Source organism: Pygocentrus nattereri, chromosome 20 (assembly GCF_015220715.1).
Source record: "Pygocentrus nattereri isolate fPygNat1 chromosome 20, fPygNat1.pri, whole genome shotgun sequence".
NCBI classification, from domain to species: Eukaryota; Metazoa; Chordata; class Actinopteri; order Characiformes; family Serrasalmidae; genus Pygocentrus; species Pygocentrus nattereri.
Window position 1 is genome coordinate 15,515,690 of NC_051230.1, and position 19,656 is coordinate 15,535,345.

The 19,656-nt window shown below is 39.7% G+C and overlaps 1 protein-coding gene across 1 annotated transcript in view; it reads right to left on the reverse strand.

The window, feature by feature from the left end:
• Window positions 1-5,530: 5,530 nt before the first annotated feature.
• Window positions 5,531-19,656, reverse strand: part of LOC108423609 (notch receptor 1) — a 52,238-nt gene continuing 38,112 nt past the window's right edge. The window contains exons 23-34 of the mRNA XM_017691007.2: window positions 19,015-19,272; window positions 18,699-18,811; window positions 17,682-18,253; window positions 16,857-17,237; window positions 15,292-15,437; window positions 13,980-14,193; window positions 13,142-13,229; window positions 12,651-12,813; window positions 10,694-10,992; window positions 10,099-10,246; window positions 9,826-9,923; window positions 5,531-8,400 (exon numbers count right to left, since the gene is read on the reverse strand). Of these exons, the coding sequence (XP_017546496.2) occupies window positions 7,099-8,400; window positions 9,826-9,923; window positions 10,099-10,246; window positions 10,694-10,992; window positions 12,651-12,813; window positions 13,142-13,229; window positions 13,980-14,193; window positions 15,292-15,437; window positions 16,857-17,237; window positions 17,682-18,253; window positions 18,699-18,811; window positions 19,015-19,272 (3,782 nt within the window). The 3' untranslated portion in view covers window positions 5,531-7,098. The remainder of the gene's footprint in view (window positions 8,401-9,825; window positions 9,924-10,098; window positions 10,247-10,693; window positions 10,993-12,650; window positions 12,814-13,141; window positions 13,230-13,979; window positions 14,194-15,291; window positions 15,438-16,856; window positions 17,238-17,681; window positions 18,254-18,698; window positions 18,812-19,014; window positions 19,273-19,656) is intronic.

The following is a 19,656-nucleotide window of genomic DNA, read 5'->3' on the forward strand; positions in this document are numbered from 1 at the left end:
AAAGCGGATTTTTTGGCACCTTAACAGTGGGTGATGCGTTTTGGCACAATGAATCTTTTAAAGACTAGTGTGCATAAAAAGGGAATCTTTGTGATTTCTACAGTGAAATTTGGTAAGGCAATAAATTTAGATTCAAAAGTATTTGCTGTAGTCCTAAATGAACTTACTAATCTAAGTATTTGCCTATTCATTGACCTTTTGTAGTAACATTCCTAAATAAATGAAGGATATTTCAAGAAATTATGAATTATTAGCATTACTAATACTAATTTTGAGGCTATCAATGTCCTTGAATAATACCCGTGCATGTACAACAAATACAACCCTGTTTTTAAAAAGTTGAGATACTCGAAAAGTTCATTAAAACTAAATGCAATCATGTGCAAATTATTTAAACCCTATACATAATTGAAAATGGTACAAAGAAAACATTTCAAATGTTGAAACTGAGAAATTCTGTTGCTCTTCAAAAATATTTGTCCATTTTGAATTTGATGCCAGCAACATGCTTCAAAAAAGTTGGGACAGCAAAAGACTGGTGAAAACCTTGTGGAACATCTCACAAATTTGTAACAGGTTAGTAAAATGACTGGGTATGAAAATAGCATCTCAGAGTCATTCTGAAGTAAAGATGGGGAGGGGTTCACTACTCTAACTCTGGGATTTTGTCATAGCAAAGAACTTTGGTATTTCATCATCTACAGTACATAATACCATTAACAGATTCTGAGAATCCAGCAAAATCTCTGTATCAAAGGGACAATGCCAAAAAAACAATTCTGGACAGGCGTGATCTTCAGGTCCTCAGACAGCACTACACTGCTCCTTGTAACCACTAGTGGTTGGAAAATGCACTTTGTCATATTGTTCATAACTTTTATATTTCATAAGCTACATTCAAAATGTGGTGTCATATGAGAGCTGTAACTGTCTTCTTTCCAGTCAAGTAGATGTGTGATGTAATTGTAAGCCTTTATAATAGGAGAAATTTTTTTGTCTATTGAAAGTTGACACATTTTTACACAAATCTGGGCTATAGACTATAAACAGATGGCGTCTCTTCAGTGATATACTCTGTAAAAATTATTTTTATACAAAAATACACAGTGTTGAACATTTTTGGCTTTCAGTGGTAAATTGTAAGCATATAGCAATATGTGCATGATCATAAACACATTTTCTGTTAATTTGAAGGGAGCTTTTACAAAAAAAATAAATAAATAAAATAAAAAATTACATTTATTTCATGTAGTTACTGAATAATTTGTTTTATGATTTGGTCATGTAAATTCAGATGGAAAACCCAAATATACCCTGGAGAATAAGAGGTTGAAACCTCTTATTGATTCTGTAGTGGAAATCACTGCATGGGCTCAGGAACTTCTGAAAACCATTGTCAGTGAACACGGTTCGTAGCTGCATCCATAAATACAAGTTAAAACTCTACCACACAAAGAAGAAACCATATATAAACAGGATCCAGAAACATTGAGCCTCATTCATCAATATCTTGTTTCTTCTTAAATTTGTTCTTGAGAAAGGTCCTAAGACAAATTCATTATGTGTTCTTACCTTTGTGCTGTTCATATCTTTGTGCTGTTCATACCTTTGTGCTCTTAAATGTGTGTAGATTCTGTTCTTACCTAAAAACAAATCTCAAATAAGAAAACATTGGTGAATGTCAAAATCTTTGTGAAAACTACATACGTGGGTTTTAAGAAGAAATTTCTTCATAAGAATGGTTGGTGAATGAGAACCATTGCTGCCTACTCTGGGCCTGAGCTGAGGAGAAGTGGAAAAGTGTGCTGTGATATGATTAAGCAAAATTAAAAATTCTGTGTAATGGTGTGAAGGCACCATTAATGCTGAATTATATACACAGGTTATTGTGCAACATATGCTGCCATCCAGACAACGTCTTTTTCAGGGAAGTTCTTTCTTCTTTCAGCAAGACAGTGTCAAACCACATTCTGCACATATTACAACAGCATGGCTTCATAGTCCGGGTGCTAAACTAGCCTGACTGCAGTCACCACTGAAAACATTTGTCACATTATGAAGCAAAAATTATGACGGGAGACCCCTGAACTTTTGAGCAGCAGAAATTTCCTATTTTGATATGTTGTCTTTGTACAATTTTCAAATGAATATAAGGTTTAAACAATCTGCACATTATTGCATCCTGTTTTTATTTACATTTTGCTCTGCGTCCCAATTTATTTGGAAACTTTTTTTTGGTACAGTAAAGTTACTGGTTTAAGAAAACAGTTGGTATCAACATTTTCTATTTAAGAATTAATACTTGTGAGGAAATTACAGAAACAAAGATATAAATACTTCAGTATTGATTAGCCAATCCCTGCCCAGCAGTGAATCACAAAGGTTGTGAAAATGACACAGATATGACATTCCCTTCAGTTTACAATATGACTTGGATATTGAAAAAAATTGGCCAAATTCTTTTTTTCTTTTTTTTTAGGATAGGCTACCTAAATAATCAAAGGCGTTTGAATTTAATATCCTGCGCACTGTTAGAAATAAATGTACTATGCAGGTGCATGATTCATTCGTCAAGGTACAAACAATGTAAGTGTACCCTCAAAGGTACAGCAGTGGTTTAAGCTCCAATGGTGTACCTTACATGAGTTTTTCCTAGTGGAAAAGTAGATATTTTATAACTTTTCATAACCAAATGTTTTAAATCACAACAATAAGATAAAAAGCCTGGAGAAGAGACGGGGGGTGTGAAGTCAGTACAGTTTAAAAAACATCATTTCAATGGATTATGGTACAGATATGTTCCCTGACTTAAGGTACTGGGATGTACCCCTGAGGGTACCACCATAGTGACAAGAGGGGTACTGCCCCAGTGACAGTGTCGTGCCTCTTTTTCTGAGAGTGTAGTCCATTTGTTGGACTGATTAAAGGGTAATTGTGCAATCTTTCACTTCAAACTTTTCATAACTCAGTTGTTGAGAAACTTACCAACTTTCTTTACAGTGGTGTTGGAAGTAGAAGTCAAGATGTCTACAACACAAATATACCTATTTTATTTATTGGCCGAAACAAACAGTGAAAATACATATATCTGTGATTTACTCTGTAATGCTGAGAATGTCAAGAAATATTTGGGGCTTGAATGGACATTTCTGCCATTGATGAAAAAATGTTGTAGGGCAAACTATCTCAAAATGATCAGAAAACGATGACTCAGAAATCAGACAGCACATTCAAAAAGGTTTCCCAGTTTGCAAAATTTGTCTTGCTCACTTGTGGGCCTCATCTTTGGTTTGTTCTGGCCCAGTATACAGGTGGGTCCCCAGCCCAGATCTGGCCCACACATTCTAAAGTGAGTAGAACTAAATGATATAGCCTAAATCTGGACCCAGCAGCATTGCTGGTTCACAGTATTTACAGAATTGTCCCACAAATGCAGACAAGAGGCAAAACGGTATGAAGCTGTCCAGGATCTGGCCATATTCTGGCTTGCATGCCTAACATCCACCCCGGTAGCCAGCCAACACTCACATAGGAAAGCCAGAATCTGCCCAATACTGTCTGCTATCTGGGTTCATCTTCAGTGAAACAGACATTAAAGCTTTTGTACGTCTGGTTCCTATCACTACTGAGAACAGTGTAGATCCTCAGTAAATTTCTCTAAAGCTGAGCGTTTCAAATCAAATCATTCTAAGCGGCTTTGTTTACATCTTGATCGCTTAATTATGTAAACATTTTTAAAAATTGCTGGAATTCTCCTTTTAACTATTTAAGTTGATTTCCTTCCAGAAGATTCCAGACGAAAGGATAAAACGGCACTACAAGCAAAGTCAGATTCTTGTACACCAGAATGTTTATTACACAAGTGGCACTGACAGAAGCATATAGTCATGTGTTCTGGAAGAAAATTTACTCTTGGAAAAATTTGACAGATATTTTTACTGCTTTCGTTCAGTCACGCAAACGCTGTTTGGAAGATGCATCTGTGAATGTATTGAAGCTACAGTCGTAACACAAGATGGCGCTGTGTGAACGTATTATGTGGCTGCTTGACAGCTTGTTTCTTCATCTGTATTTCAAGAAAGGCGCTGAGGAGAGCTAACTCAGCCTTGTCTGTGAACACACTGAGGTAGATTCCTGGACAGACCTGCCGTGTTCCAACAGCATACTGAACTATGAACTAGGCATATATTGTACTGTGTAGTTATCTTATTTCTGGAAGGTTTTGGCAGGTTATACGCAAAAACTGGAAACATTACACCACTTCAAATCAAGCTACAACGCTGTAGCTTACACTCTTCAAAATAAGGGTGCCGAGGAGGAGTTTTTAAGCGATGCCATAGAAGAACCACTTTTGTTCCCCAAATAATCTTTTTCAGGTTTTTAAATGAGATTGGTGTGAAGAATCTTTTTTTTCTTGAATTTTGCCGCGGACGCCTGCACTCACATATATCCGACCGACGGCCTTGTATTGCACTTAAGAAAGTATCGTGAATTTGAAACACTTCTTATGACTTCGACATGAATCGGCTAGCACAGGCTGAATAGGTGGATATATGTAAATTACTTTAATTTTATGGCAGATTCATTTCCATACACAGGATTTATGAACTGGTACGTTTTAAAATAAGTGAGAATCCATATATTCCATGCTGGTATTCATAAATACCAGTGAAATACTCATGGCAGAATCTATTACAGTAACGGTACGATATTGTCATATTGCCCATATTTCTCATCTTCTCATCACAGGTGAACAGGTGACATCACCATTTAGTTTTACTGAAATATTCAACATAATACTGAGATGAAAATTCCAATTAGTAGATTTATGAACGCTTTTGGTCATCCAGTTCTGAGGTTGCACACTGGAATCTTTCACTCATTCGGATACATAATCAAGTGAATGCATGACAACAGTTTTCTCAAATCAGATTAAACCCAGATTTTAGAATTAAAAGTTCCAAAACATGCAGACAGATGTTCAGTGGATTGTCATTAACAGTGCAATTTACACTAGGCTTAATCTGTGACCAGAAAAGAGAATATATTGCTGTATATATTTGAAAATGCCTATTGTCTTTCACATTGTGTGTAAATTTCATGATGAAAACAGAAATGACCCAAAATAACTTTTTTTTGGGGGGGGTGGTGAAGTCTGGTTCCATTAAAAAAATGAAGTTTTTTTCCTTCTACTGTAAAGTTACCATTTTGGAGATACGAGGTATTGTTTCGACAACAGCTATATATTAGATCGACCTCTTAAAAGGCCAGGGCCCACCAGTAAGCCCAAAGCTTTTTTACACAGTTCTATAACATAAGAATACCTCAACTAGTTTGCATTGAAGTCCCTGTAATTAAATAAATTATAGTATGTAATAGGCCGAGAGTTTTCAGATGCTTTATGACAGTGAGCTTTATCAGTGAACTGAAAAGTAATAGGAGTAAATTAGTTCTGGAAAGAAAGAAGAGCAATTTCAGTAAGATGGCACAAAACCAAACACACTCTTACAGACCACCTCAGAGACTGGAATTCAACGTATACTTATTATTTTTTATTTCAAAAAGAACATTTACAAGTTGACAGTAGAACTGACAGAAAATATATTTTATGTAAACTAGAGTTTGCTGATAGGTAACATTTACAGATATTGCATTCTTAATGCTGACTCTTTTTTGTGGGCTCAGAAAGTATATAGAATCACACGAACATAACCCTTTTTCAACAAAACCAATTTTTGTCAAATTTATGTCAATAAATAGATTTTAAAGCATCTAATTATGTTATTTTAATCTATATGGGTTGTAAAGTAGTATCTAGTCATTTGTATACATCTCTTATATGACCTCTAACTCAGTGATACTGAGCAAAATATATGTTGTGTCTATGATAGAAAACAAAAAGCTACTGATTAACAAAATCTCCAATTTCAATGGCACACTTACGACTTAAGATTTCTGAAACAAAATCATTTTCACATAAAACACGTCCAGTAGGTGTATTTACATTAGCCATAGGCTCCAACAAAACATACAATATAGGAAGTAAAGAGAGGTTCATGTGAAGCCTCTCCACTCTGTCCCATACATTTTTGGCCACTTGACCAGTTTAGTAACATGGAAAGGGAGGAAGGATACAGAGTAATTTCGACTGCAACCTGTTTTACACACATTAACATTGAATACACAAGTGTAAATCCTCGCTTTCACACCCACTTACTTACAGTGGAAGATTTAGAACTCTGCTTTTTGCAGTTTTTTTTATAAACAAACAGGGAAAACAAGTAAATTTCATAAAGAAACTGTACAAAAGCTCATGAACATCAGGCTTTAGAACTATTTGAAGATAGTCTTACTTGAGCAAAACAGAATCTTGAGAACCTGGCCAGAACAACATAATACAAGCATGTAGTTTCAGACAAATATTTGGACCTGTCCTAAACTAAAATATGTCAGTGGTCAATCCCCAGTGTAGTTCAGTCCAAGACAAGAGGTCATCCATGTCCAGAATACTAGTCCAAATAAAAATGGAAAAAAATCCTCCTTGGTCTATTATTCTTGATCTGGTTTCAATGGATAAAGCAGCTCCTCTGATTGTTAAAACAAACAATAAAATCTACGCAAGTACTGTAATACTGAAAACTTCAATATAAAATGTACTCTATAAAATGCCCTTACACAAACATTGTGTTTTACAAAATTATACAATAATGTAGGAAACATCAAAAATAAAAGCGAAGGCCAATTGACTACAAAAAAATGTAAAGGCAAAATTTTTAAGACCAATAAATACCCAGTGTGTACACCAGACAAACCACAGTATAATGCAACAAGGACAAAAATGCTGCTACTTCTCTTACTACTGACATTTTACTAGATGATGTTTTCCAAAAAATCCTCAAGCAAGTGAAAAAAAAGTATAAATAACAAGACATTAATAAATACAAAAAGGAAACAAACTAAAAAACAAACAAACAAAATGTGGTTAGTACAAAAGGTATAGAAAAGACCCTTCATTTCAAACGGGTTTACTGCTGTATTCTTTTTCAAAGAGTGCTCTTAATATACATGAAAAATACAGTCCTCAACCTACCAAGCTGCTCACTTAAATTGCTCAGGAATCTGTGCCATTTGGGTCTGCATGCTGGTGGGAGGGCTGGAGATGCCCTCGGACCAGTCAGACATGTTAGAATGGGGCGAGGAGCTGGACCACTGGTCAGGTGACCCAGGTGAGGGTGTGAGGAATGGATGCTCCGGCACCTGGAGCTGGTGGCTGGGCGTGTTGGTGGTGTCTATGGCGGCCGAGTAGCTGTGTTGGGACGGGGGCGTGAGAAACTGCGTGCTGGCCATACTGGGCGCCAGCGTTTGAGCTTGGAGGAGCTGGGTATCCTGGGGCAGGATGGTGTGGATAGGCATGTTACTGCCCTGCTGCAGCTCTCCACCACCCATGAAATTCTGGCCACTGTTCGTGTTTTGGTGTTGCAGCTGGATGCTGTTTTGCTGCTGCTGTTGCTGCTGCCTCTGTTGCTGCTGCTGCTGTAGATTGGCCTGCATCTGCTGTGACTGATGTAGAAGATGTGGTTGCCCAGCCAAGTGGGTGTTGGGCAAACCCTGGAAGCTCATCATCTGTGTCAAACCATTGGCATTGTGGAGCATCAGGCCATGCTGGGAGGTAGGCGGGTGCTGGCCATTCCTCACAGCTCCAAACTGACCCTGCTGGCCTATTCCAGCATGCATTCTGCTCAGCCAGTCGCACTGACTATTCGACCCAGTCGATCCAGCCACTGGCAAGTGGGTCAGACGTGGAGGCAGTGGGTCAAACTGCAAACGAGCAAGATCCTGTTTACTGGGCATGCCTAGATGGTTAACACCCGGCATGTGAGCGTCGGGCACGGCCTGCAAGTGATTGAGTGACTGCTGGAAGGGTGAGGCCATCAGAGGTGGAGAAGCCACATCTGAGACATAACCATTGGGTGATTCAAGTGAGTCCACAGGTGACAGAGCGGCCGAGCTGTCCAGCAGGCCACCTTTGCCATCCTGGGCCTTTATCTTCTTTTTGGCCTTTGGGTCCTTGGTGCCATCCTTGCAGCCGATTCCTTTGGCGCTGGGCTTGCGGGGCTTCTTGGTCTGGACGGAGGGCTTCAGACTGCCCAGGTAGGCATTTGGGGAGCAAAGGGGAGGAGAGAGGGTAGTGCTGAGGGGAGCACCATGCATGGGTGGGCTGCGCACTAGGTTGTACTCGTCCATAAGGCGCACAATGTCATGGTGCATACGATCTTGGGCAATGTCCCGTGGAAGGCGATCCATGTGGTCTGTGATCTCACGGTTGGCAAAATGCTCCAGCAAGACTTTGGCTGTCTCATAGCTCCCTTCCCTTGCAGCCAGAAACAGTGGAGTCTCCTCCTAAAGTATATGAAATAAAAGCACCATGAGGAAAGTTAACTTTTTTGAACCCCAAGCCAGGGGTATCAATCTACAGTCCTACAGGGCCTAGCCCAGCAGAGTTTGTGAATGTCCTGCTCTAACTTGCTTGATTCAACTCAAGCAGTTAATTGCCAGGTTTATAGACATCACTGTTGTCAGAAGAAAACATTGTATGTCCAAAATGAGAAGTTTCCAGGAGAAGAAAAACATACTTTACTTTTAATGTAAGTCAATGGAACCAGACTTTTTCCAAGTCATTTTCCATAATTTCTTTTAGTTCATTCATCATTAAATTTACACACAATATAAAGGGCAGCAGGTATTTTCAAATTATGTCAAAAACTGAAAAACATAAAAAGAAAAAAAGTTTTCTTCTGAAAACAGCAATATATTACACACAGTGGTGGACAGTAACTAAGTAAATATAATTTGTTACTGTACTTAAGTAGTTTTTTCATGTATCTGTACTTTACTTAAGTATTTCCATTTTGGGCGACTTTTTATTTTCACTCCACTACATTTCAGAGTCTAATATCTGACTTTTTACTCCACTACATTTTGAGAAATCTGTCGTTCCTTTTGATTTTTGTGTGTATAAAAATGTAACATGTCAAAACAAAAGAAGTGCAAAGCCAGAACACCAATCAGGGCACAGCGGTCACTTTGTTCTGAGTTTGTTTTGACCTGTTGGTCATACTGACCCAGTGCAGCACACGGTTCTTCATCAACGCAGCAGCGTAAAAATTTGGGAGCACATACGTCACCTAAATGATGAACTAACCTAACTTTGTGTAAATAGAGCACAATATAGAAATATGTACACATATGCAGTTGAGACTGGCACGTTTCTTTTTTCTGAATTCATACAAACACTTTCATTTTATAGTAAATTAGTTTTGGTTAATGTATTTTTATGAACAGAGACCTACAGATCAACACACTAAAGGAAAACTTATTTGTGATCCTGAGTTTAAAGCAAGTTTTTATTCAACTTGTAACTAATTTATAAAGTAATCTTAAACTGAAACTTTGCTTGTTTGTAAAAGTGATTTCAGAGCCACTCAGTTCTTCCTGTTTACCTTCAGTGTTTTGTGCTTTTACATTCGATACTTAAGTACATTTGAAGGCAAATACTTTTGTACTTTTACTCAAGTTGAAGTCTACAGTAAGGACTTCTACTTTTACTGGAGTAATATTTTACCTTGGGTATCTCTACTTTAACTCAAGTACATGATTTGTGTACTTCGTCCACCTATGATTACACATACCTACTTACATTTATGAAATTATGTAGATGCTGTAGGTTATATACATATGTGTCCACTATTGCTATTTAACTGCCTATTATTTCTAATTTTATTCTGATGAAGAATTTGAGTACTTCAGTGCTCATCAGTGGCTTACCTTGTTGTTCTGCATGTCTTTATTGGCTCCATTCTTAAGCAGTACCACAGCTGCTTCCACATTGTTTACAGCTGCAGCCCAGTGCAAAGCAGATTTGCCTGGTGCAAAAGAACATAAAAAAATCTGTTAGCCTTCCAACAGCATATATTAAAAAATGTAAACCATTTCAGGGTGCTCACTAAGATGGCATAAAATGTAAACATTAACAGACTAAAATTATGTCTAATAATAGCAGTTGTTTCTGATACGTTGGAGGTGATGATTGTGTCTTACCGAAGTCATCAATGGCATTGACATCAGCGTGGCAGTTTATGAGCTCCTCCACCATGCCTTCCACGGCCAACCTGGCTGCCAGGATTAGGGGAGTCGTTCCGTCATGCATGCGTGCATCCAGGTCTGTGGCCCGGTTCCGTATCAAAATCTAGAACAAGAATTTGTTGAAAGAAATGAGCTTTTAGAGCGTAAAGATTGAAGTAGTGATGCTAACTTGTATTTATGACTTGTACTATTCATACATGTCCTGCTACTATTTACAAAATTAGGCTTCAGGATAGTTCTACTACTGTTTTCAGGATGCAACATATTTTTCTTCTTTATAGATAACGGTATGTAACAGTAAGTAAACTACATAAGTGTTTAAAATTACTTAGCATGGTTTAAGTAAAGTGTGTAAAGATTTAGTCATGCAGTTTCCATGATAAGCTTCCGTTACTTCTTAGCAACATCAGCCTTGTAGAAAAGTGCAAGTGCAAGTGTAAAAGTGCAAAAACCTTGTCCATTAAAAACTATTTTTAGTCTAGTGCAGGATCTGCTTCAGTCTGGCCTAGATATTGCACTGTATGTTTATACATTAGTATAGATGACCCACCTGGAAGACTCCCTGTGCGTCTGCAGCCACAGCAGCGTGCAGTGGGGTCCGCCCCATGTTGTCCTGAATATTGGCATCAGCGCTAGCCTCCAGAAGCCTCTTGGCGGCATCAGAACGAGCATAACGGGCAGCCAAGTGCAGTGCAGTCTCACCCGTACGGTCAGTCTGGTTATGCAGGTTGGCCCCCTGGTAGATGAAATCATTGATGACATTGGCAGAAGCATCCTCCTCCTCCTCACTGTTGCCAGTCTCCAGGCCACCACCACTGCAGGAGGCAATCATCAGTGGGGTGAATCCATCTTAAGAGGAAACAGAAAAACAAAAGATGAGCTTTAGGTGAGCCTAAAATTGTGGCTAGAACCTGAAAACATTCTCCCAACCCAACATGTCCTACAGCAGCAATGTTTGAATCCTAACAGCCGTTTAGCCAGACAAAATTCTGTCTGATCCGTACCCAAACTTGATCATCACCAACACAGACTCAAAAAAATCCACCTTCCTAATTGATGAATTTACATAGCTGTGTTTCTCATCATTACTAATGTTTTGACATCTTTTACAATGTACAAACCCTTTATGTCCATTCTAATTTTGACTTTTAGACCTATCACCAACATCCAACAGACCTAACCCACTCTCCTGAATCTATTCACTGTTTTACTTCACTTGCTTGCATTTTTGCACATGCATTGGACTTGGGGATCTTGGTACCAACAACACAAGTGACTCCAGCAAGCCACATTAAAAACAGTTCATGATGTTAAAAGTAGGGAGAAAGAATAAAATTGGGAGAAAAATTATAGCAGAGTTAAATTCAAAAGCAAAAACAATACTCAGCACTACAGTTAAAAACTCCAAAAATCAAAATGTTATAGAAGCTCTCCTCAAAACATTAAACCGTTTCATTGTGCTCACTTACATGGCACAAAGTGCAAAACCTGTACAAGCCAATCTGAGGAAAAGCTCAAACCAATTCACTCCCATTATTCTTCAAAGTGACGGAAAGATCAGACCAAAGAAACAAACAAATCGAAAGTGGATTGGACACGTTTGCCTCTGCAAATCACCCCCAGATCTCTTCGATAACTGCATTTTTTCTTCTTTTTTATTCCTTCCAAACTCAGGGAAGTTGGCCAGGCCTTTGAAATCTCTATGGCTGGTAAAAGTGAGCATTATCATCCCTGAGAAGCAGCTTGCCGTGGCGTCTTCGACAGGGGCTTCTCTTCTTCAAAAGAACAGCTATTCCCAGATCTAGCCTGATTTGGTCGATTTCAGCACATTGATCCAAGGAGCGAGGGGAAAAAAGTAAAAGAGAGAAAAACGCTTGCGAAAGCACATGGCCTTTGAATTCTTTTTTTGACGTTCTTGAGGGGCTTTGGCAGTTATTGAGAGAAAAGTCACACTTTGATATTGTTTATTTTAATCGGCACGTGTAAATAGGATGTAGATATTGGAGGGTCGATCGTTAAGCTTGGAGAAAATGGGCACGCTCCCCAGGGTTCATAGCTTTCAGTTAGAGTCTTTGAAGTGGATCCCTTTTCCCACTGGGCCCTATGTATTAACTCCCTACCAGAGCTCAATTTAGTCCCTCACCTCAGCACTCTACTGACATGCACAATCGTATACACGGTTGAAACAAGCAGGGTAGAATGGTGAGTGGCAAAATATTACAAATGATGAGGGATAAGCTTAAAGAAAAAATATGTAAGTGCTTCAGTGCTCTGAAATAACTGTGACTTCCTGATGGAACCAACAACTTTTAGTTCAGTTATTTAAATTATGTTATTTGTTTCTTTCTTTCTTTATTTATTCATTTCTTTATTTATTTCTTAATATGCTATATTTAACCTAAAAGAAAAACTTTAAATATCCCAAATTAAATAAAATTTTCACAATCTGGTACTTGTAAAATAAAATATAACGTAATATAATTGTGTAAAGCATAGCTCTGCCGTACCTGGTCCTCGGACATTGACGTCCATGCAGTCATTTTCTATTTCACCCTGAGGGGGTGTGGGGGCCACAGAGGGGATTCGCAGGTCAGCAGCGTCCAGGTGTTGCTGAGTCCACTGCCGATGGTCCTGCTGGTCATCCAGATCTAACATCGCCTGCTCTTCAAACTGACATACACACAGAATTTTTTATTGAAATTTAACCATCGGAAAATTTAAAACATGCTACTTTTAACAGTATTAATGCATTTTTAATGTAAAGTATGACACATGGGTCCAAATGAAGGCCAAATATGTAAATATAAACCAAACTAGTTTAATTCTTAATTATATAATATACAAAAGTACACTAACAATACAATATTTTATTACTCATAAACCATACATTTAATGTTATGATGGGTCCTTTCATGAAAATATCAGAAGAAATTAAATAAGTATCAGAAAGTATTCTGTTACTTTCACATATAAGTGTAATATTCTTGTTTTGCCTTACCCTGAAGCGCTTGGTGTCCGTTGGCTCCTCCTCTCCCCACTTGTTCTGATTGTCATCCATTAGTGAAATATCCGAGTTCTTTAGTGGTCTGTCATCATAAAAACATCTCATCAGAAGAGCTGATGGGATCTTCTTCTCTAAGCCAAAAGCATCTCTAGTCCTTCTAGCTTCTGCACCACCACCAAAACCGCTATTGATTAAACATCCCCCTCCCACCTTTCCGACGTGCTAATTAATTCATTACTGCAAATCATCATAGCCATTCTCCTCTTCTCTACTCTGACAAATCCTAAATTGTCCAAAAACTCTACATTCCATTTTCATTGGCACACCCACACTGTCTGCCAAAAGTTTGGGGACACTTAGCTTCTCAGAATGTTTTCAATAAATTAGCATGTTTTCATTGTCAGTTTGCTCAGAGAGGCTCTGCCAGGATGTCCCAGAGGTTTGCAGAGCTGGTTGGACATCTTTCCATTCAGCGTACCTGAGCAGCTTGAATGGGCAGTTTCTAGGCAGGTTGTTCTATTACAGACAACCCCTTTCCTCACCAAATACAGTATTTTTTCTTATTTAACCCATTAAATTGTGCTTATTACACAGTTATTAATCTTAAAGATCAGGTTTATTATGCAGCAAATACCATAAATTATTCAGTAACCAATATGAAACTACTACATAAGAGAGTGAAGGACTGCCTACACGTTCTTACAATTTAATGGGTCAGTTCAAACATAAATAATGAAAAAATTGCTCAGAAAATGAAAAAAGAAGATCACACCAAGCTTTAGCAAACAGTCTATGTCCATGCCTGTCGTAAGACCAGGAATGGCGTACTCACTTCAAGCCGACCGAATCTTCTCCGACGGGCTCTCTCCTCTTCTTTTTGCTAGGTTCGCTGGTCTTGAATCCCTCAGGGAACCACAGTTGTCCATGCTCACGGCGACGCTTACGCGAGGCCACCATTCCCACAGCAATGAAAGCCAGTAGGGCCACTCCGGCCAGTACCACATAAAGTGGATAGAGCTCAGGGCCTACTGGCACCTCGCTCTCACCTGCAAGAATAATGTGTGACATGTCAGAGTCGACAACGGATAAATGCAGGATGGGGCACACAAGAGTCCAGGGTACAAAAAATGGCCAATCTCGCATACAAAACGAATCTTCACACGGTGAGCAATCCGCAAAATGTTCGGCCGGACGAGCGAGGTTCCAGCCAGTTTGAAAACCGCACGCATCCCATTTAGTAATAATCAGAATTCCTAACCACTTCTTCATCAAAAAAGAGGTGCTAGCAAATAGGAAGACGTGTAAGGGAAAAAGAAAGGAGAGAAAGAACACCTCCTCTCACGTCTTCTCAGCCCAGGGTACCAGGAGACAACTTTACCACTTCTTCTTTAAGGGAGGAAAAAAAAAAGGAGGGATTAATGAACTTCAAATTACTGCGCACGCTTTAAGCTGTAAAGACGAAGGATTTATTAGGATTTTCAAGATAACAAAGACTCCCAACTTCTAGCACACTCCCGATCAATTTTCCTCCACTCCCGTTTTTTTCCGGCCCCTCTCCCTCTTTCTCTGCTAACGATTTTGAAATGATAAACTCTCCTCACCTAAACCCTTGGAGATGCGCTAAGTCCTGGTGTTACATTCAGTAAGGTGAAGGTTGCAGCAGCCCCCTTCGTTGCACACTAAGGCCATGCTGAGGCGCGTGTGCGTTTGTGTGTGCGTGATTTGGGGGGATTTGATGGTGTGGAGGTGGCAAGAGTTGATTTACAGCAATTAACCATTTTGGTGCCTGAAGCCAGTGGATTTGCCCATGGACTGTGCCATTGATTGTTTAGTTCATCTGATGCACAATTACTTTGCTCTACTGTTTGAGTACAAAAAAGGGGAAACTTCAAAGTCATCCACATAATCCCTACAAGGAAGCTGTGTGTGTGCACATGTGTGTCTATGTGTGTATTTGTGTGCATGTGTGTATAGAGGGGGTTGTTAAAGGTCAAGCTGGGGGTGAACGCTGCTGGAATACTCTGAGTGGAGTAAAGAAGTCTTAAGTCTTGATTAATGGGGCATTACATATGGATGCCAGGCACACGGCAGCTCTTGTGCCAGCTGCAGTTTCCAAGTGGGAGGTATGGACATTCAATACTCACTAGTGACAGCCTTAACGTAGGGCAGGTTGAGATTGCCCCTGGACGCAAGAGCTCCAAGGAAGGCAGCAACATCTGTAGCACTCTGGAAGCACTCTGATGACTGCTGGTAGCACTGACGGTTGTCTATCTCCAGATGCACCACTGAGCTGGAAAGAGGACACAATATACAAATTTAATTGAAGGAATAGTTTGGAGAAAAATCAACAAATCTGTACTATTCTTTAGTGCAAATGTTGTCAATCAGAGAAAGCAGGTTTGGTTTCTGAAGTTTCCATTAGTTTTGCACTGGAGGCTGAGGTAGCTACAGAAGCTAAAGCCATGCAACCTGATCCTACATCAATTGGTCACATAATCTCAACATTTCTGCACAATTAAATCATTAAGTTCATTTGGAGTAATTTGATATGAAAGCCTCCATTCTAGAGAAACAACACAGTCAGATCTGTTGACCATGGTGGTGATAGGAATGAGACATTTCCCACACAGAAAGTTGTTAAATTAAATCATTATGGATACATTGCTTTAAGCCTAAAACATTGTATACTTATGGCATGAAGTTCAGTTCAAGTTGGCCTATTTTTAAATTATATTTATGGCACAGAGGTATATGTATTTTTTTTAGATTTACACATTTTTAGTATTATCGAAATTACATATAAAACTAAGAACATATGTATAGGTGTCACAAATTCCTAGCAAGGATTCAGACTCGATCTCCCAGAATCCTCTGGGAAATCACATGACTTGTACACTTCCTTCGAATTCAGAAAGTCCGATGGACTCCATCTCCCAGAATCCTCTGGGGGATCAGCTGACTCCTGAAGTCTTCTCACACACCTGTCAGTGCTCTAGATCACCGGAGTACTGATATGTGTCACCTGTTTAGTTGATCATAGGATCTTCCTAGTTTAGCTTATAGGTATTGGTATTGTTTCCATTTGCAAACTACTGAGCGTTATATCTGCTGTGTATTTTTGTGAATGACCTGTACTTTTCATTTCTCCAACTCTGCCTTTTGTTGTGCCCGTTGGATTGTTTGCCCTGGATCTCAGATCACTGGATTACTGTTTTTGACTTTTTTGCTTGTTTTTGACTACGCCTTCTGCCTACTCCCTTTTGGATTATCGCAAGAGTGCTATGTTTGTTTGTTTATATCTGTTGTGTCTTCTCACTAGTAAAGCCTCCCTTTTGTTCTTTAACTGCGAGCATCTGAATTCTGTTGAAACATTACTGTAGGTTTACTGTTAATTTTTGTTTTGTAAATATAGTGACCTCTGGTTCCTTTCATCACCACTGTTAAGAAATGTGAGTGAATAAATTTCTCTACAATGCTAATTGGTGGGATATAAGCTTCCATCACTAAACTACATTAGATTTGTAGTTACAGTACAAAACTAAAGAAGCAAACTTCAGATGAAACATTTCATGAATGTATGAAATGGTTTTTGGCTGTTCCATATCTTGGGTCTGCATCATGTAGCATTTACATTTTTATTTTCATTTTCTGTGTTCCATATAATTTCCCTACACTGCTTCGGTTACCACTAAACTCCCTGTTTGCTCACCCTACGACATGCTTCTGGTCTTGGTCACGGTGTCCCGAGCTGAAGACATCAGGCCAGCTGTCTAGTGAACGTTTAATGCTGTGCTTGCGGAGCTCATGCGGGCTGCCATAGTACGGGTAAATCATCAGCTCTCCACGGATGTCCAGCCGGAAAACTATGTTGGTGTGCAGTACACGGCTGAGCTCACGCAGAAATGCTGAAGAGTTGTTACGCAGTTGCTCAGGTGGCAAGTGCACCACCAACACCAGGTGACCTGCGGCCCTCTTCTCTGGCACATTCTCAGCGCAATCCAGGCCATCCCACTCACACTCAGCATTGTTGCAACCCTGGTCACAGTGGCCATCTGCATAGTGGTCCTTGCAGTATTGGTCATACAGTGGGCTGAAGGGGTAGAAGAGGAAAACATATGAGAATGTTAGGAAGCTTAGTCTTGGTATCAGACCCAGTGAGTTGTACAGGGATGTCTGGTGTCAGAAAATGTGAACTTTGAACAGAGTGGTACAGCATAATGGCATAATGTATATATGTATAATGTATAGTGGATTTTATTGTAGAATCATTATTACATAATCTTTAATGTCTGGTTTAACTGACCCAGAACAAGCCTGAGCTCAAAGAAGCCCTCTGACAGTGTGAATTACTGTACAGTATGGCTACTGGAAAGTCAACATGTAGCATTATTAAACTGGACTATTAGGCAGAGAGAATTCTGAGTCTGATTGCCATTCTTAAATGAACAATTTTGATTCTGTTCTTAAAGAAAAAAATCTGCTGATTCTTTCTGTACAAACTATTCTGACCCCTAAAACCTCAAGGTCTACTCACTTGCACTCTCCACCACTTCTCTGGCAGTCAAAGCCATCATAAAGGCAGCCGGCGCTGTGGCACTGCTCATCGCACTTTCCGTTGTTGAAGTAGCGCCAGCACTGTAGCGCAGCCGAGCAGTTTTTCCAGGGGTCACGGAAATTCAGTGAGCAGTCACCTCCGTCCCAGTCACATGCGTGGCTGTTGCAGGCAGTGTCACACTCCTTGTTGCCCTTCTTGGCCTCACACTCGACCACCTCGCAGCTGGCCTCCACCTCAGGTGCTGGTGTGATGTCCCGGCCGAAGCCACCTGCGAAGCCGTAGTCCAGGATGTGGCAGAGCAGGCCGTTGAAGTCAGCTGGACATACGCAATGGAAGTAGGGTGCCTCAGCACTGGGCTCACATGTGCCTCCATTGTAGCAGGGGTTAGATGTGCAGGGCCCATTGCTTGGGTACTGGCACTCAGGGCCAGTGAAGCCTACAGAACACATGCACTGGGGGCTCTTATGGCCAGAGATGCAAGTGCCACCATTTCTGCAGTGGAGGCTTCCACAGGCCTGCGCATCATACTCACAGGTAGAGCCGGTGAAGCCCTGAGAGAGTGAGAAAGGGGAGAGGGGCGTTCAACTTATTTGTTATGTCATATATTATTCTTCAGCTATATTCTGACTATAGGGGACGAGTAGGCATATTTACAACAGATGCAACAATGGTTACTTTTTTCATTTTGGCACTTTGTCTCTTCAAGAGTTCATTAGTATAATATTTGTCCTTGTTAATGCATTTAAGGTAGGGTTGCTTTAAATAACTGTATAACTTGGTAGAAGGCCAAAGTGTCTGAATGTAGTAGCTACATGCTACATATTTTATGATGATGTCATTATTGTTTAAAAATGTAGAAATAGTAAAAAATGAAAAATCTTCAATAAGTAGGTGTGTGCAAATCTTTGACTGGTACTTTACTTAACTGGAAAATATGTGTATCGAACAATTAATAAAATGTAATATTATTACGGACAGAATGAATGGAGCACTCACAGGAGGACATTTACAAATGAATCCATGAGGAGTATTGCTGGCTACAGAGCAGCTTCCTCCGTTCCGGCATAGGTTCACCTTACAGCCATCAAACACAGTTTCACATCGCTGACCTGCAAATACACACATGCAGCAATCTCATCACAAATATTAACTGTTTTTTATAAACCACAGTAAGGGATAAGGCCACTCTACACAAAAGCACCATTAATAACAGAAACAAAGTGACACTAAACAACCACAGCTCTACCACGGGAGCATCTATAGAGAGATGGAGCAGAGGGTAAAAGATGCCCTTGTAATTCACATTACTCACCTGTGTAGCCAGTGCGGCAATCGCAGCGGTAGTTGTTGGTGAGCTGAACGCAGCTGTGTGTGCCCCGTGGGTCGCATGGGTTGGACAGGCACTCGTTGACATCCCCCTCACAGCGCTCACCCACATAGCCTAGCTCACACATGCAGTGGTAGCCTCCAACACGATCCACACAGCGGCCCTTGTTGAAGCACTTGGGCTCTTGGGTCACAGGATCAGTGAAGGGTGTGCAGTCGTCAATGTTGATCTCACAGTGAACTCCTGAAATATGCAAGAGAACAGAATGCTAGAGCTGAGAACTCGTAACAGGCTCTATTTCTAATGTGTAAATGGACCACCAGCTAGTTTTGACCTTTATCAAAGATAAACTCCTAAGAAAAATGTGATAATATAGATCACAATCAACTCTGATATAGCTAAGATACTTCAAATACTTTTCAAAAGTTTTTAATTGTATTCAAAATTCAATTTTTTAATAACATTAAGTGAGGTTTGTTGCAAATACATGTATAAAATTATTTTAATATGCTAGTCCTGTGCAAAAGTGCACATATTTCAAATCATTTGTAGAAAGTTGTAAAATTAAGGGTTCAGATGTGCCTAAAATTATGAAAAGAACTGCTTATGAATCTAAAACAACTAAGA